An 18,475-nucleotide genomic window follows, 5' to 3' on the forward strand; every position below is an offset into this window, starting at 1 on the left:
TGTATTTCTCTGTTCTAGTCATTTTGCCTCATTTACTTTTAGTATGGTAATTTGAGTTGTGTATAATGAGTTAAAATGATGGAGTATTTAGAAATAAGAAAGAGAATATAGAGGGTAACTGCTGGGATCACATTTCGATATAAAACGCAAATTGAATCAGGCTAAATTAAACAAAAATTAAAAGTTTAAGTCCATAGGTAGACTTTTAAAAATTAAAAGTTTAAGTCCATAGGTAAATTTTTAAAGGCATTTAAATCGCTACTCGCCCAAAACCACACATGAATACTTTTAGATTAACCTTGTGCAATCTATCCACAAATATGAAGACTTTAGTGCCTAACGACAAAATCCAACATTAATCAATTTCAAGAATTCCAGTTCTAATTTTTTGATTTCACTTTTTTCTATTGTGTTTTCAATTTTCTTTACTTAAGATTTTGATTTTTTTAATCTAGATTTACAATTTAAATATAAGGTAGATTAGATTAACTAAAATAAGTTTTAGATTAAATTGAAAAAGCGAAATGAATTATATTCAGTTTAAATTGGAATAAGTATGGTTTGAATTCAAATTTAAAATATAAAATCAAATTAAATTTAATTTCATGAAAAATTCATATTGCAAACCGAACTTCATCAATATCCATATATTGGGCATCATGCCGCCGTGAACCATGACGATGTCACCTGCCTCGCGGGACTGTGCCACAATTTTGTCACAGTTCATGTATGCTCAAGCTCACCAAACAATTTAGATAATAATATCTCTTAATTCTATCCTATATAAAAGATTGGAAAAATTATTCTGAATAATTTCACCTATTATCCATCTTTTGCGAATAATTTCTATTATTAATTATTTCTAAATAATCTCAACTACAGTAGTTGGTTAAAATGTGACAAGGGTGTTGTCAGAAAAAATATACAAAAATTGTTTATTTAAAATTAATCAATAGTGAATTATTCATAACAGATTGACTAGTAGTAATACAATTATTTAGATATATCTTTTAGTTTTCATAATTTGCGTGAACAAAAATAAAAATCGTATCAATCCTTCAAAAGTGAACATATATCAAATTTCAACACAATTAAAAAGGTAGCCACATATGGTAATGCAGCTAGACCGTCTCTATAAGAGACATCTCTCAGGCTCAGCCCATTAAAACTTAATGCCTATACATATTATTTTTAATGTCTACTTATCGTATCCTTAATAACTACTAATAATATCTTAAATACATATTTACATTATCTTTAATGCTTACTTACAATATTTCAAAAAATATATATTAGGTCAGTTCAATTAGAAACGCTCCTCTCACGAAAATTTGTGATAGTAGTGCAGTATAAAAATTGCAAGTTGATCTCTACTTGCGTCTTTATTTGACCTAATAATATATGATTCTAGAAACATTTACTCGTATTATCTTATATCACCGTACCTAGTTATTCAGATTCCTTTTTTCTTCTTCCCAAATTAGATCTGCGTTTTTAGGTTAAGAATCCTTCGTCTCCTTTTCTTCTTTTGCAGATTCTTCCCTAAAATTCTTCTTTATTCTTATAATTCTTATTGCTGTTTCCTGTAATTGAGGGTTTACAATCTTTAACTACTTTCATAGCTTTTGCAATTAGGGTTCCATATCCTTTCAGAACTCAGCGGTCAGTTGAACAAGGTAAGATTAGCGTTTTTGAAGCTTCAATTCATATCTGCCTGCGTGTTTTTTTGCTTGTTTCATATTATTTTAAAGCTTTTTTGTAGCAATTTTGATTTTGTTTGGTAATACACCGTGATAATTAGGGTTTTGATGTCCATACGATTTCAGTTACGTTTTTTTTGTTGAGAATTAACTTTCATTGTATCGTTAGAATTTTGATTTTGGTGTGTACTCGTTCTATTCCGGCTGTAACATTTTAGTATGTGATACAGTAAGTAGTCTTCCTTGAATTTGAAGTCAATTATTACATATTGCAAGACAAAAAAAATATAGGCAGTAGCCTATAACTTGTTAATCAATTCTCAAGAGTAGCGTTTTCAAAGCATCAATTTGTATCTGCGCGTCTTTTTTTTGCTTGTTTCATATTATTTCAAAGCTTCTTTGTTGTGGATCTATGGGTCTTTGCAGCAATTTAGATTTGTTTGGTAACACTTCGTGATAATTAGGGTTTTGATGTCCATGCGATTTCAATTACGTTATTTTTTTCTTGAGAATTAACTTTCATTGTTTCGTTGGAATTTTGATTTTGGTGTGTACTCATTCTATTTTTGCTATACATTTAGTATGTGATATGTAGGTAGTCTTCTTTGATTTTGAAGTCAATTATTTCTTGTTGTAGGAAAAAAAACTTTAGCCAATAGCCTATAACTTGTTAATCAATAATTCATATCAACAGTTGGATGAAGGGTCAAAATTGCAATACTAGAAGTGTGAGAGAGGTCTAGTATTGACTGATATGTGGTTTACCACATAGTCAGATTCAACCCATACTAAAACCACCACTCATACTAAAAGTCTAAAACCGTCATCGTGCTTAAGTAGTATTAGGATGTTTACAATTGAGTCTGTTTCTTTTATTACTTGGAAACTACCTCATTTGTCAAATTTCGAGGAAGTGTTTTTTCTTGTTTGCTGTAACACTGAAATCTGCAATTTACACAGAAATTTAGAGTTACCAACACCCGTTGGTAATTTAATTACCTCACTTTGTAGGACTTTCTACCTCAAGGGAATTTCTATTTCCTGTAATAACCAAACTACTATGCAATTAAGCAATTCCTATGAATAGAAGTTTCAGAGAATTCGGAGGGAACCTAACAACCGCTTAGTTCTTGGCACATTGTTTCCATCTTCAGAATTTTGTGAGGCTTTGGTATAATTTGGTGATGATTTAGTAAAATGTTAATTGTTTCTTGAGAGCTTGATAGTATGGTAGGTTTTTTCTATAATAATTTCTTTTTATCTTGGTCTAGTGTGGGATAAGCTGTATGATATTGATGCTTTTTGTTTTCGTATAAACTTTGGTGAAGCATTCCAAGTTTTAAATCTTTGGTAGCATGCAAATGTTGATAGAAGAACTAACATGATTTTTTCTCTTTGTGAGATGTACTTTCTTGCATCTTCATACCAAAATGCAGGTTTTGTGCTGGTTTTTGTATCTAAATGGACAACAAGATGTTCATCCGGTTGGTCGAGGAGAAGAAGAAGCGAGTCATGGAGAGGAAAGAAGCGCCACTGAAATGGGAGCAGAGATTAGAAGCGGCTGCAAAAGCAAAAGCTGATGCTGAGGCTAAAGAAAGGAAGATAAAGTTGGCAAAGAAAAACAAAAAGAAGTGGGTATCTGATTCTGATAGTGATACTGAATCTGAAAGTGGTCATGGAGGCCGAAAGTCCAGAAAGCGATCCCATAAGAAGCATAAAAGGCACACACATTTTGATTCAGTAGATGAGAAGAGGGAGAAGAAATCCAAGCGCAAATCTAGGAGACACTCATCAGACTCTAGTGACAGCAGTGATTATTATGACAGTGTCTCTGAAGATGACAGGAGAAGAAGGAAGCGATCTCAGAGAAAGTATGGTCGACGTGATTCTGGTTCTGCCGATTCTTCTTCCGATGAAGACGCTGCTGTGAGGAGATCTCACAAAAGGCACCACAAACGCCACAAAAGGTCAGACAGTGAATCTTCTGATTTCTCTGAGGAGGACGCTCGAAGGAGATCCAAGCACCACAAGCGTCATCGTAGATCCAGGTCGAATGACTTGAGATCTTCTAGTGATGATGGCTATTTGGAAAGGAGGAAAACTCACAGGAATGACAGAAGAAGCAACTCACTAGGAAAACCATCCGATGATCAAGGTAGACACAAGAAGGATGATTACTACCATCATCACAATGACATTCATGAAAACAATGGGATTGCCAAAATAACAACAGTTTCGGGTAATCCGCCACTCGAAGCAAATGGTGATAGTTTGCAGCATGAAAAACCGAAGTAATAATGGCCATGTCAACTACTCCAAGCAAGAAGCAGGCAAAGAGGCTAAAGGGCATGAAAATCAAGTGACTCAGTAAAGAATGATCCTTACTAGTGAATGCTTGACGATTATTGACTACATTTTACTATCGACGGGAATAGGATTCCTGTCGAATTGTTTTAACATTATGATTTGTGTTATCTTGCTTACAAAACATCGTTTTCGTTTTAGTTTGGAGCTATTCCGCGCTTGGGGAAGTAATTTCCCTTTGCTTCAAATTGTTTTATGCTGAGTTCATTGTCACAATTGACTTTTAAGTTGCGATTTCAAATTTCTTGATGGTATTGGATACTATAGGTCTATAGCAACATTTTTAAGAATTGTGGTAACAGAGATCAGAAACAAACGGAACTGTTTTCTTTACACAAATTGTTTACGAATTGTGGCGACAGAGATAAGAAACAAACGCGCCTTTACACAAATTGTTGAGAGAGAGGCCATCTTTTTAGGATGGTTTTATTTTATTAAAGGAAACTAGAAAGGTATGAAAATATCTAATATTTATTGGATATATTATAAACAACTATTTTATATATCTTAAATGCATACTTTAACACTTATTTTAGAAACAATAAATATCTATTATAAATAATAAAATATTATAGATACTTATCACAATTGGTGAAAATACAAACTTTATAAATGTGAAGTAGGTGATCAAAATATGTGAAATAGATTTTTTATTTATTTATTTATTTTTAGTTACACAAACCTTACAAAAGTTAGTATTGCAAATTGTATGTAGGTAGTTTTACATGAAAATTTTATTATTGCGTATATTGTTTGGTGGGTAGTTCTCCTACTATATGGTTTTGGAAAATAGAAAACTTCATCGACTGTGTATGTAAGTCAATTCTCATTATCAATGAGTTTGTGAACTCCATCCCACAGATATCTTGTAGGTGTGCCAACGCAAGTGAACCTACGGGGTGATTACGTGACTAAATAACACCTAATATTGTATCAAAGTCAAAAGTGGTTCTTAGATATAATTTGACTCAAATGTGAGGGTGGGTGTTAAACATACTTCACATGTTAGAAAGTTTCCACTTTACTAAAATAGTGGGTTTTGAACTTATATATAATGTTTGATGGGTAATCCTCTTACTACCATATGGTTATGAAAAAGAGTAAACCTCATTGTGTGTGTATGCGAGTCAATACTCATTACCTGTGGGAACTCACGGGCATTGTGGTATGAGGTGATTATGTAATAAATTGTCATTAACTATCAACCAGATCATAAAACGTCCTACATATACAATAATACAAGAATAAAAACGACATCAAAAGAAAAGTGAAAGTTAGCATATTAGTTGATTCTAATTACCACCTATATGCATGATGAATTTTCATCTTGTTACACATAAAAATCGTCTAACCTATAAAATAAATAACAAAAAATGACTCTCAAATAATGAATTGAGTTTAAACATTGTATTTTAAAAAAATGCGAAATTAAAAAAACAGAAAATATAACACCCTAACTAAAATTTCGCAAAAATCAAAGATCATAAAATGTCCTACATATAATACAAGAACAAAAACGACCGCACCATCAAAACGCTACCGTTTTATCAAAAACCACAACGGACCAATTCCACCCATATAGACCACACACTCCATCTCCCTTTCGAACCCTAATTTCATTTCTCCATCCTCATTTCTCTCTCCTCCATCATCAATGGCGTCGCGAAGACTGGTACACTCTTTCGCTCGCTCTCTTCGCCGATCTTCAAGACCATCTCTATCTTCTCCCAAACCATCCTCTTACAAACGGCCTTCATCTCGCGGTTATCTTCTCAACAGAGTCGCTGATTATGCCTCATCTTCCGCAGCTGCTGCTCCGCCTTCTTCTTCTCCTGTGAAATCTGGAACTTCTGGTTCCGGGAAAATCACCGATGATTTTACCGGAAAAGGGGCTATCGGAAAGGTTTGTCAGGTGATTGGTGCCGTCGTGGATGTTCGATTTGATGAGGGTTTGCCCCCGATCCTGACTGCCCTTGAGGTTCTTGATAATCAGAATCGATTGGTTCTTGAGGTTGCCCAGCATTTGGGTGAGAGTATGGTTAGAACTATTGCTATGGATGGTACTGAAGGTCTTGTTCGTGGTCAACCTGTTTTGAATACTGGATCTCCTATTACTGTAAGATCTCTTTTTTAGGCTTTTAATTGGATTTTGATTACGATTGAAAATGATGGGTTCTTTTGTTTGAATTAGTTTGTGATCTGTGTGCTCTTGGGTTTCATTGACTTACATTTCCGATTTCAGATTTGATTTTGGATCGTTGGATCCTCTTTGTGTGTCTATTGATTGTCAACGGGTTGCTATATTGCTGTATGCTGGGCATTTGTATGTTTTCATGGTCAAAGTGGTTATGAATTTGACAACTTATGCAAATACCTGATCATTGGCGATCAATAAATGTTGATTGGAGCTACATTGTTATAAAACAATGTTTTTTATATACTTGAACCCGTCTTGTAGTCCTATGAAAGGAAACCTTAGGGGTCCTTTGTTTGCACATAAGTTTTATAGCAATTTTGTATTTCCGGAAAGTTATTTATATTTTTGTTTGCTTAACAAGATAATAAAAACCACAGAAGTTTAGAACTTTATTCAAAGCTTATTGGAATACGCTTACCATATCCATTATCCTCCCTTAGTTATTTAGAATTGCTATAGTATTAAATGTTCTTCAATGTCAAACAAACAACCATATTAAATTTTTAGGAATTTAACAAACGAAATAATTTCTAGACAAAGTGCATTGTGCTTACTTCCCGTGTCAAGAAACGACCTCTTTGTCTTTTTTGTTTTTTTTTGCGTTTCATTGAAGTGCATTGTGCTGTTTTTCTTTTCCTCAATTTTTCAAGGCAAAGTTATATGGTTTTATCTTAATGAAGTGTGGAATGTTTTTATTTCTTAACAATGCATATTTCGCTTATAGATTCCTGTTGGAAGAGCTACCCTTGGTCGTATCATGAATGTCATTGGAGAGCCAATTGATGAAAGGGGAGAATTCAGTAAGTATCTGAGTACTTGTGTCATTTTGTAAGTTATTATGACTAAAGTTGCATTGTTGACTGTTGAAATTGCTGTGATAAATGAATTGCAGAGACCGACCACTATTTGCCCATTCACAGAGAGGCACCAGCTTTTGTTGAACAAGCAACTGAGCAGCAGATCCTTGTTACTGGGATTAAGGTGCATTTTGTCATATAGTTACTATCTAGTTGTTCTTTTGTGACATTTGTGTGTTTCCGTTTTGAGAGTTTTGCTAATGGATTTTTGCCTTGTAAAGGTCGTCGATCTCCTAGCTCCATACCAAAGGGGAGGAAAGATTGGGCTGTTTGGAGGTGCTGGTGTCGGTAAAACTGTGCTTATTATGGAGCTGATCAACAATGTTGCCAAAGCTCATGGTATGAAATATGAATGCTGACTGCTGGGCCACTTTTTCCTCATAGGATATAACATTGGAGCTTCACTAGATTAGTAATTGTTGTTACGTCTGTGATCAGGTGGTTTCTCTGTGTTCGCTGGAGTTGGTGAGCGTACCCGTGAGGGTAATGACTTGTACAGAGAAATGGTTGAGAGTGGTGTCATCAAGCTAGGTGACCAGCAGGTCTGCCATATTCTTGCATCATTTGGCTGGGCCTGTCCTTTATGTTTAATGAACATTAGCTCACTCTTCATTGTTATCCACTGTGTCATAGGCTGAAAGCAAATGTGCTCTTGTCTACGGTCAAATGAATGAGCCTCCAGGTGCTCGTGCCCGTGTTGGACTAACTGGATTGACAGTTGCTGAGCACTTCCGTGATGCTGAGGGACAAGATGTGCTGCTCTTTATTGATAACATTTTCCGTTTTACCCAAGTATGTTTTTTTTTGCTAAGAATTTTTCTTTACTCATTGTGCATTTGCCATGGGATGATTCTCACGATTATTGCAAATTCTTTTTTGGTTGATTCAGGCCAACTCAGAGGTGTCTGCTTTACTTGGACGTATTCCCTCTGCTGTCGGTTATCAACCAACCTTAGCTACTGATCTTGGAGGTCTTCAAGAGCGTATTACGACCACCAAGAAGGGTTCCATTACGTCTGTACAGGCTATTTATGTGCCTGCTGATGACTTGACAGATCCTGCTCCTGCCACAACATTTGCTCACTTGGATGCCACAACTGTGCTGTCCCGACAGGTATGTGAAAGGGAGAAACTAAACTACTTCTGTTTCTTTCAATTTTTTGGGGTAGGAAATATACTATCGTCATACAATATCTTTTTTGGGGTAAGAAGTTGGATTTTGAACAGGTTAGTGTTGTTAACTGTAGGATTAGAATTCAGTTTCATGATCACCCTTGAATTTATTTCCGACCTGAGAAGTGAAGACAAGTTCAAAACACATTAGGCCAGCTTTACCTTCCCTTTAGTCTTCGTTACCATGAAGTCAGTTGTCAGATTGGTCGTTGTTGTCCTCTGATGAAATTCCCGGGATTCTTGGAAGGACTTTTGGGACATTTTACAAGTCTACCTGCAAATTTACAATCATACTTGTGTGTATTATTTCTTCTGACATTTTGATTTTTGATTAGATTTCTGAGCTTGGTATCTACCCTGCTGTCGACCCTCTTGATTCTACATCTCGTATGCTTTCTCCTCACATTTTGGGTGAGGAGCATTACAACACTGCCCGTGGAGTGCAGAAAGTTCTTCAGAACTACAAGAATCTCCAGGATATCATTGCCATTTTGGGTATGGATGAGTTGAGTGAAGATGACAAATTAACTGTGGCTCGTGCTCGTAAGATTCAGAGATTCTTAAGTCAGCCCTTCCATGTTGCTGAGGTTTTCACGGGTGCTCCTGGCAAGTATGTGGAGTTGAAGGAAAGCATTACCAGTTTCCAGGTAATTTATCTACTCGTGCTGTAATGTACTCCTATTGGTTTATATACTTTGTATGGAGATGTAATCTTGCAATATGATTTGTGCGGCTAGCAAACTGTCTACGTAAATACAGGAAATTTTTGGGGTTTCTCTTTTTCTAATGTTGGCCCGGTTGTTGGACCTGCAGGGTGTCTTGGACGGTAAATACGATGACCTTTCTGAGCAATCTTTTTACATGGTTGGAGGAATTGAAGAGGTTATTGCCAAGGCTGAGAAGATTGCCAAGGAATCTGCAGCTTAAGAAATCTGAGATAGTATGTTTTATTTTTTGACTCTTCTTTGGCCCTTTGCCATGATAATTGCCATAATAATTTTAGGTTGACAATGGCTTTACCAGCTCCAGAGTTTAGAAGGATTTTTTTGGGGAAGCCAAACAAATGAACAAGGGTTTTTGCATTTTGTGTTGTTTATCTTTGATGTAAGAGTTTGGTGATGATGATGCTCTATCGAAGCAGAACTCTGTAGTGCAGATGCTGCTAGCCTGTTAGTACTATTCCTCCCAGTCATTGAATAATTTGAGAGCAGGGGACATGATAATGAACACTTGTATATTTGTTTTGTTTCCATAGTTGAAATTTTGAATGTTTCAATTGCATTTCCATTTGGCTTGCTTTTGCATGCAATACATGCTACTCCTTATACATAGCCTAAATGTTCCCAATTTGAAATGGATTCGGTCTCGTGATCTTTTGTCCTGGTGACTTCTATTATCAGGGCAACAAATGGTTATTGGTTATGACTTTTTAGTTGGTTTGTTTGACTGTTTGCTTTTTTATCGGCTTTTAAGGTAGTTGAATAAGCTTGCTGATTAAGGAGATATTTGGTAAAATTATGTTAGTTGTTAGCGGCTGATTAGAAAGGAATTGGCAAACAAGTCAAAACCAATGGAAAAAGTCATCTAAGTTGTTTTTTTTGCTTAAAAGTTAGTCTTTCAGCAAACTGAAAAATCATTTACTAATATATGTATTAGTTTTTTTACCAACTAAAAAGTCAAAATTTTTAATTATAAGTCCAAACAAAAACTCATTTATCAAATATTTTTATAATGTTAAAAAATGCTTCTCATTTATATTTACTAAACATACTTCACATATATAATTTTATGATCCATATGATTCCTATACTTTAATATTTAAATTAATAGTTGTTTCACATCTTAATTAAAGCCAAAGAAACATTGTAGCAACGCCTCTATCAAGTATGAAAATTTGACCAACAAATCTTTTCTTTTGTCACCATCATTTTCTGTAAATATAAGTAAACACGAGTGACGAGTGGTATTCAAAGAGCAACAATAATTTCATTTGGTTTTGGTATTTTGTAATTAAATTATTTACTATACTTCATTTTTCATCAATATTTTAAGTAATAACATAATCTTGTTTAATTAACACTTTATTTTCTGATATTTACTTTATGTCAATAAATGGTAGGTATACATTAAAAAGATCCTTCCAATTTTTTACATATTTAAAAATAAAACTATTTTTGGTGTAAATATCCCATTTATATTTTTTTGACCAAATTATGTATAAACAATTATAAATTGTACTTGAATGGTAAATTATCAAAAGCATTGAATGTCAAAGCATCAATAGTCACGTATTCACATCTTACAAATGCCTTTTTTAATGATCAACATCAACATGTTTCATGAAGTTTTGTGTATTAATTATTATTTACACTGTGTCTAAAAGATTGCAACATTAATAATTGACATAAATATTAAAAATTGATAGAAATTACTAAATTGTATAGGTAAAATTGAATGTGAGCAAAATATAAGATGTGCGAATAAAAATCTAAAATAAAAATATTAAAAAGTTAAAAAAATTAAAATGAAAAGTGTGAGAATTTATTGGTAAAATATCTTTGTTATGTCAAACGAGGATCAAGCAGGATCATCTTAATTAATAATGCATTTGTGCAAACAAACAACGCCTCAAATTAAATTAATCATCTAAGAATATATAATTCGCTAATGTTGATTTAAATGTTAAATCGAATAAAAATATAAAGCAATTTAACAAATTGTTTTGATTTTAATATGTTTGGTAATTGATTATTAACTATTAACTATTGGTTGATTCAATTGATTAGTTTAACAAGTAAATAACATTGACTTTTTAGTTTATTTTAATAAAAATTAATTATTTAGTATTGGTCGTTTATCAGATCAAAAAGAAATCAAAAAGTTAAACAATGCAAATAAAAAAGATATACAATATCGTTTAAATTTGATTTAAAAATTATTTATTATAAAAGTAAACCATATATGTATTCTACATTTAATAAAGAATACTAACTCCTATTCAACACATTAATCCCATTTAATTTTTCACACTTGTTCAGATAATATTTTAATCCTTAATATTTCTAATTAGAAATTATAAAAGTTAATAATAATAATCCTTGTATTGAGATGAATCAGACAAGATCTCATATGATTATGTTTTAACATATAAATTAAGAATAATATGCAAATTAAGAGTGATAAGTGAATAGTGACAAAAAATAAATGAGACTAATAAGTAAAATTGAAGGAAGTATTGATTATTGAATAAACTTATGTTTAAGGAATTTCCATAGGAGCCAGCTGGATCCACCAATGTCTCCATGTAAAATAAAGTCTCCAGGTCGATTCTCAACCAGACTTTTCTGACCTACCCTACAATAAAATACTTAAAAAGTAAAAATAGTGATCTATAATTAGAGAATCTATAAATCTATAAATAGAGGATAGGATAGGTGAAAAGATTAAATTGAGAACAAGAATGGAGGAAGGCTTGCTATTGAATGATGAGAAGCAAAAGAAAGTAGAAGAACAATCAGAATCAGTAATATCATGATGGGAGAAATAGGAGAAGAAGTGAAAAGAGTGAGCTGGTTAGCATGTCCAATGGTAGTTGTGATTATGTTTCAGTATTTGTTGCAGGTTATTTCTATTATGATGGTGGGTCATCTTGGTGAGATTTACCTATCTAGTTCTGCCATTGCTGTTTCTCTTTCTGGTGTCACTGGTTTTAGTCTCTTGGTATGTGAGGAAGATTTCCTGTCGTGAGTAATCCTCCTAATATTATATGGTTTTGGGAAAGAGTGAATCTTCTCAAGTGTGTATGCAAGTTTAACACTCATTACCTTGTGGGTTTGTGGACCCGAGTCCACGGGTGCCTTGTGGGTGTATATACACAAGTGGGGTCCAAGGGGTTATTATGGGATGAATTGTCAAGGCCTAACAACACTGATCAATAATGAATTACCTTATGGGAAGGAAACACTTTATAAGCTAAGGAGATACCGTCCCAAAATCTTATGGATAAGAAGGGGTCCAATAAAGTGTTTACCCTATCTTGATTTATCGATGTGGGATAAATCGTCTCAACACCCTTGTATGCAAACCCTGTAAAGTTCGCATGTGAGTCTAATTAATTAGAGTTTCTTGTTAATCGGAACCGTCAACTCTGATACCATGTTGAATTGGGCTGCATTTATTGTAAATATCATCATATAATCGAAAAATTACAGGGTCATAAGCAAAGGAGATACCACCCAAAACAATACAACAAACTAAGGAACACAAACATACACAGCCATTTTTTCCCTTATCTTAGTATGCATCCCTATCTCAATCCTATGGACTTACATCGGAAAAATCCTCGTTTTCACTGGCCAATCCCCCGAAATATCCCATGAAGCATGTAAATTATCAATGTACCTTATACCAATGCTCTTTTCGTACGCAGTTCTTCAAACTCTAGATCGCTTTTTTCAAGCCCAAAGTTCGGCAATGCCTATGGTTGTAAGCTCTTGTGCTGCTCTTTGCCTACATATTCCCCTTTGTTGGGTTTGGTGTTCAAAACTAGGATACATAGCCTTGGTGCTGCCTTGTCAATGGGCGTATCAATGTGGTTTAATGTCATTTTTCTTGCTTTGTACATGATGTTCTCGCCTTCGTGTGCACGAACTCTTTCTCCTCTTTCAATGGAAATTTTTCGGGGGATTAGAGAGTTCTTTCGATTCGCTATCCCTTCGTCTCTTATGATTTGGCAAGCTTTCTTGCAAGTCTTGTTTGTTACGCGGTCTGTTTGGCTGTAGTTATTGGCTGGTTTGACTAACCGAAAGTATTACTTGATTCGTTGGCTGATAATTTAGTTGTTACGGAGATGTTTAGTAAAACTTAGTTGTTGGTCGTTGGAAATTCAATGAAAGGCAATAAATTATCGCTTTTGGGTTTGGTTGATAATAAAAGATGTCGTTTTTGGCCGTTTAACCAACCGAAAAGACAAAAACCAACAAAAAAGTCGTTTACTAAACACACCCCTAGACAAAAAGTTTGAAGATAAAGTTGTAGTGTTGATTGTTGTTTTTGTAGTTTAGAATGGTGGTCGCTCGAACTGTTGATTTTACTATCAGGGCTTTTACCACATCCTGAACTCGAGACTTCTGTTATTTCTGTATGGTGCGTTCTTTAATCGATGATATTACCATCTCGAAACAAAATCCAGGTAAATAAACACATTGTTTTGTGTTTTGAATAGTTTGTCAACTACTTCAACACTATATGGAATACCTTATGGAGTAGGAGCTGCTGCAAGGTATGTTCCTGCTCTTGACCAAATATGATTCATATTATGATCTTGTAGTTATATTCGTTTTGATCCTTTGGGCCATCTTTTTGGTTATGTCGTCCAAAATCAATTTTCTTGTAGTGACCCGATGTTTCTTTTTTGGTCCAAGTGCAACACCAGAGTGTCTAATGAACTTGGGGCTGGAAACCCACGAGGAGCTCATACAGCTGCTCGTGGAGTTATGCTAATTGTAGTAGCAAACGGTCTACTCATCAGCTAAATCCTTTTTGCTACTCGGAAAATATTTGGCTACACCTTTAGCAATGAAAAGGAAGTCGTAGATTATGTAACCGTAATGGCACCTTTGATTTGTGTTAGTATCATAACCGACAGCCTTCAAGGTGTTCTTTCGGGTATGATTCATAATGACTTTGCTTTGCTATAATCAATAGGATTGCCAGGCGGATAAAATTATACGAATTTCACACTGTATCTACTCCAGTTGGAGCTGATATGGGTATGATTTTGGGTATGGGTATAAAAAGTCCTATCCGTGTTATCGGTAGTGGGTAGGTGGTGGGTATGAGCTCCTACCCGCTCATACCCACCTGCCCGGTCCTTCACCCACTCGCCCTGCCCCACAATTGTCTACCGTATATCTACAATGTACTTATTTATATCAATTTTGTAAATTTTTGCTGAAACTATTGACAAAAAATTAAGGAAATTAATTTTATTTTATTACATTGTATGACATAAACACTATAGATGTAAAATTAAATTTGTTAGAATTTTTGAAATATATAGCGCGAATGTGGAGTGAATGTGAGGAGGTATAAGGTGAGTATATCCTGCTGGCCATAATGGGTGAAGATGAGTTTGAATGCATACCACGTGGGTATAAAATTTTTAATTGCCATGAATGTGGGACTGTGGATAAGTGGTGGGTATATCATTATAGAAGAGATCATGCCGCATTGCCAGCCCAATTTGCTATCCTTAATAATCAATTTTTAAAGGTTGCTGTTGCTATTTGTTGTATGATAATGCTCTTTTTGTGGCTACACAAGGTATTGCTAGAGGATGTGGGTGGCAGCATATAGGTGCTTTTGTGAATCTTGCTGCTTTCTACCTGTTCGAAATTCCTGTCGCTGCAATGCTAGGCTTTCGGGTGCACATTAGGGGAACGGGCGAAACTGTTATAACTTTGCTAAAAGTTACTATTTTAATAAGTAAAATGAGTTTATCATTTTAAAAGAAAAATTTTACTACGATTTTTAGATATCAGATTTATTATTTTTGGGGACAAAATAAATTATACGATGAAAAATATGGGTATATTATCCACCTCATACTGTGATAAGTACGAGTAGGAAGTAAATCACCCACGTTTTGTCACTATGGCCTATGACTCACACCTCTCAATCTTACTCACCAAAATAAAACCCCTTTTCGTAAGTTATATAACCTGTAAGAGTACTTTCTCTACTTTTTCCTTCATACCATTATCACCTTCTTCGTAGCTTCTCAAAGAAACACAAAACTGAGATCAAACTCCACCTTTATTTCTTCATAAAGTGGAACAAAAGTCTAAAATTTTACCAACCTTCAATCTCAATTTTAGAAAATTTTCACTCAAATTTTATCAAACTAGAATCTAATTAAAGTATTTTGATGATTGTAGCTATTGTAGAAGAAGGAGGACACATCTAATTATCACCATCTCCATCTCTTTTATGTAGGAGTAAGTTTTCTTTATGTGATCTTGAATTCATACTTGTATATTAATTTAATGGCTAATAAGGCCTTAAATTGATATTTGAATGTTTTAAAGTAGTTTATTATTTGTGGATTCAATTTGGGTCTTTGATTCAAATTTAAGCAACTTAAATTTAAGATGAGTATATGAATTCAATTAGTAATTGATTTGTCTTTGGTGTTGATTAGTATTGGTTGCTTGGGGTATTTAGGTTCTAGTATAAATTTAGTATTTTGGATATTGACAGAAATGGAGTGTTCTATTTTGGTCATTTTTGGGTCAGTTGTGATTGTTTTTGGGTTCTAGTGTCTTCATAAGATTTGTAGATCTTCGAGTCGTGGTCGTGTATCCACTTGAATCGCTCCAAAATGAGTTCGTATGAGGGAGTTATGTCCAAAATACTAACAGGTTGTCATAAAAATCAACAATAAGCTTTCAATTGTCTTCATAAGAATTGTAGAGCTCTGAGTCAGAGTCGCATAGCCACTTGAATCGCCCCCAAATGAGTTTGTATGAGAGAGTTATGACCAAAATACTAACAAAATGTCATGAAAATTGAGAATAACCAATTATGAGATTAATTGTTCAAATTGGGATTTCAATTGGGTATTTCTTTAATCAAGTATTTAAGATTATTTTATGTTTCTTTATTGGGTAATTATGGATAGTATGAGTTTGTTGAGTATTATTAATGGTGATGAAAAAGGGAGCTTGGATTGTTATCTTTTGGTGTTATAAGTTGATGTACACAAGGTGTTTGTTCAAATGCATCAATTAAATTTTTTGGTTTTCTAATTTGATTTTTGATGTTCGAAATTTTGGATTTTGACTTCGTTTGACTTTGCTTCTAGTCCTTGATCAAAAATTATGTTTTGTATGTTCATAGCTTTATAAATATGAGCTTTTAAATATATTGTACTATGAAAATGAGTTATGGTTATTGATTTCAAAGAAAATCAAGTAATTTATTGATTCATTTTATATTGAAATGTTCGACATTGAAAAATGTCCATTTTTGGGAATTGGCAACGGATATTTATATTCGGATTATTGTGAAATCCTATAGCTTGATAATAGTTAATGGTTATTCGAATCGGTCTCGAACCCCCGATTCCGTTTCGTTCTTGCAAGAACCGTATTCTCGGTGATGACGATCACCCGTGTTCTCAGGATTTAGATCAAGCCTACTTCCTGACGGTCCATATATTTCCACATTTTTAAGTGTTGTTATATCATTGTTTTAATATGAGATTTGAATAAATACGTTTGGTATATAAAGTTTTGTTTGTTTCACAACTGAAATCATATGTTTCATTTGTCGTATTGTTTCGCTATTGACTTGTAAAGTAATGGCCGACTTACATTTATCGTTAACTGAGTAAACATGGTCTTCACTGGGTTCGTTTCCCAAGAAACTGAAATCACACTTTCAAAACTTGAGCAAAGGGGACACCAGCTTTTCAACATAATTAACTCAGCTACATCTCAAAACAAACATCTAACTAAAATACAGGATGATCATACAATTCTCTACAAGTCCGATATAACCAACACAACCAATTCAAATTACATTTATCCAAAATCCTACTGCAAAACTACAAATTCCTACGTGCTCAGCTCAATATACATCCTTGGAACCTCTAATCACCTTCGCTAATCCATTATTCCCGACTGGTTCCGATCAGTAGTCAAACTAAAAGTTGGAAACATCAGAAAGTCAGATTAAATTAAAAGAGAAGTAACAATCCAAAACAACAAAACACAGTAATTCAAACATAGGTTTAAAAGCAACATCAGTTTCCTAGTTCTATGTGCGCACAGGGAGTCTAGTTTGAGAGGTGCCCCCATAGCTCTAAGGCTATGTCGCTCTCGGGTGAAGCTAGTCAATAAAGAATGACAATTCGCTTCAAAATACAGGGAGCAAGGAACAATGTTCCTCAACTTCGTCAATGACCAGCTCGCAAGCCCGATCCATTGACCATATCATAATATCAGCATAAGCATTCACAACATTTGTCTCAACAATTTCCAATTCAAAAGAGCTTTAGTAAAAAGTTTATTTTCAAGAATGTAGTCTGGCCAGACCCTTTAAGGGACTGCTATTACTCACCAAAAAGAATGCTTCAAGAAGCTAAGTCCGGTACTCCGCGATCACTGGAAGGGCTCCTCAATAATGTCGTCTCCTGAAGCATAACAAATATAGCATCACAACAAAGCATACGATACTACAACTAGGTTCATATAGCTCATTGCATCTCATCCTAAGAATGCATCTTAGTTCCATCTTCTATTCTAATATTTCTTATTTCAGTGATTGTGCAAGTCCTAACTCCAACCCTCAATATCATCAAAATAAATAACCTTGTTTTAGTCTAGCTTATATTCTTGTAAAGGTTATATGTCTCCACAATTCCCTTTGTATTCCAATTCAAACACTTCCATGTTCATCTAAACTCAAAACCAAGAAACTAAACAAGATTAACAAACTAGCTGAAAAAGAAAGATTCAGCTAGTTTATCCATTCAACTAATAATTTCCACACGAACCCTAGATACCTTCAATAACAACCAATCAATCAACATTTAACCATTACCATAATTTGAAAAGGTTAATATTACATCCAAGAACACGGAACTAACCACAACTAAATCATTCGAATAATCTACTACTAAAATCATAGCCCACACTTAAATTCTCATCATCACATAACTCACTAATAACACATTTTTCATGAATTTCCAATTTAATAACTCATCTAACTAACTCATATACATTCCAAGATTCAACAACATTTAGGGTTTAACACATGAATGAAAGATTATACAAGGGAAAGTATATGAATAAGAGCATAATTATTAAGGGATGAGAGGCATGGGTTTCGAAGGTTTTGACAAGGCAAAGAAGGGTTTGATTTTTTTTTTTTTTGTGTTGAAGATGATGGTGAATAGTGGAATGAAGATGATGATGAATAGTGGAATGCGTGAAACTGGTTTCTATTATTCTTTTTATTATTATTATTACTTTTTTTATTATTATTTTTTATTTCTTTTAAAAGAAAAGGAAAAGAAGAGAAATTAAATTGAGAATATTTATGTCATGTGTATTTAAGATCATTCTCACACTGATAATTCTCTTAAACTTACTCGTCTTATAATATTAATTTCCCAAATG

At 34.0% G+C, this 18,475-nt stretch overlaps 3 protein-coding genes and 1 pseudogene across 4 annotated transcripts; all 4 read left to right on the plus strand.

The window, feature by feature from the left end:
* The first annotated feature begins 1,383 nt into the window (after positions 1-1,383).
* On the plus strand, positions 1,384-4,325 carry LOC130821149 (CAX-interacting protein 4). 2 transcript variants are annotated; one of them, XM_057686808.1, is made up of 2 exons: positions 1,384-1,676; positions 3,137-4,325. In XM_057686808.1, the coding sequence occupies exon 2, from the start codon at positions 3,162-3,164 to the stop codon at positions 3,993-3,995; it is 834 nt and encodes a 277-aa protein (XP_057542791.1). In that variant the 5' UTR covers positions 1,384-1,676; positions 3,137-3,161; the 3' UTR covers positions 3,996-4,325. The 2 variants fall into 2 exon arrangements, with proteins under 2 accessions (XP_057542791.1, XP_057542790.1); XM_057686807.1 differs by having other exon boundaries at positions 1,406-1,676; positions 3,103-4,325.
* Positions 4,326-5,490: 1,165 nt separating this feature from the next.
* LOC130821148 (ATP synthase subunit beta, mitochondrial) lies at positions 5,491-9,567 on the plus strand. The gene is made up of 9 exons (XM_057686806.1): positions 5,491-6,180; positions 6,986-7,061; positions 7,154-7,242; positions 7,340-7,457; positions 7,557-7,660; positions 7,752-7,910; positions 8,008-8,232; positions 8,627-8,938; positions 9,105-9,567. The coding sequence occupies exons 1-9, from the start codon at positions 5,719-5,721 to the stop codon at positions 9,216-9,218; spliced, it is 1,659 nt and encodes a 552-aa protein (XP_057542789.1). The 5' UTR covers positions 5,491-5,718; the 3' UTR covers positions 9,219-9,567.
* A 2,184-nt stretch (positions 9,568-11,751) lies between these two features.
* On the plus strand, positions 11,752-13,974 carry LOC130821738 (protein DETOXIFICATION 14-like; annotated as a pseudogene).
* On the plus strand, positions 13,832-16,042 carry LOC130821150 (protein DETOXIFICATION 13; the record flags this gene model as incomplete). Its single annotated transcript, XM_057686809.1, has 2 exons — positions 13,832-13,958; positions 14,616-16,042. Coding segments are annotated over 2 exons (312 nt in total), but the record flags the coding sequence as incomplete, so codon positions are not given.
* Between the last annotated feature and the right edge of the window lie 2,433 nt (positions 16,043-18,475).

Source organism: Amaranthus tricolor, chromosome 8, assembly GCF_026212465.1.
Source record: "Amaranthus tricolor cultivar Red isolate AtriRed21 chromosome 8, ASM2621246v1, whole genome shotgun sequence".
Lineage (NCBI taxonomy): Eukaryota > Viridiplantae > Streptophyta > Magnoliopsida > Caryophyllales > Amaranthaceae > Amaranthus > Amaranthus tricolor.

What these genes read in the sequence shown, in the direction of transcription:
- LOC130821149 (XM_057686808.1), top strand. Translation starts at nt 3,162, where the DNA reads ATGGACAACAAGATGTTCATCCGGTTGGTCGAGGAGAAGAAGAAGCGA.
- LOC130821148 (XM_057686806.1), top strand. Translation starts at nt 5,719, where the DNA reads ATGGCGTCGCGAAGACTGGTACACTCTTTCGCTCGCTCTCTTCGCCGA. An exon ending in ATACTGGATCTCCTATTACT is followed by an intron (nt 6,181 to 6,985) that starts GTAAGATCTCTT and finishes TTTCGCTTATAG; the next exon opens with ATTCCTGTTGGAAGAGCTAC. An exon ending in TGATGAAAGGGGAGAATTCA is followed by an intron (nt 7,062 to 7,153) that starts GTAAGTATCTGA and finishes AATGAATTGCAG; the next exon opens with AGACCGACCACTATTTGCCC.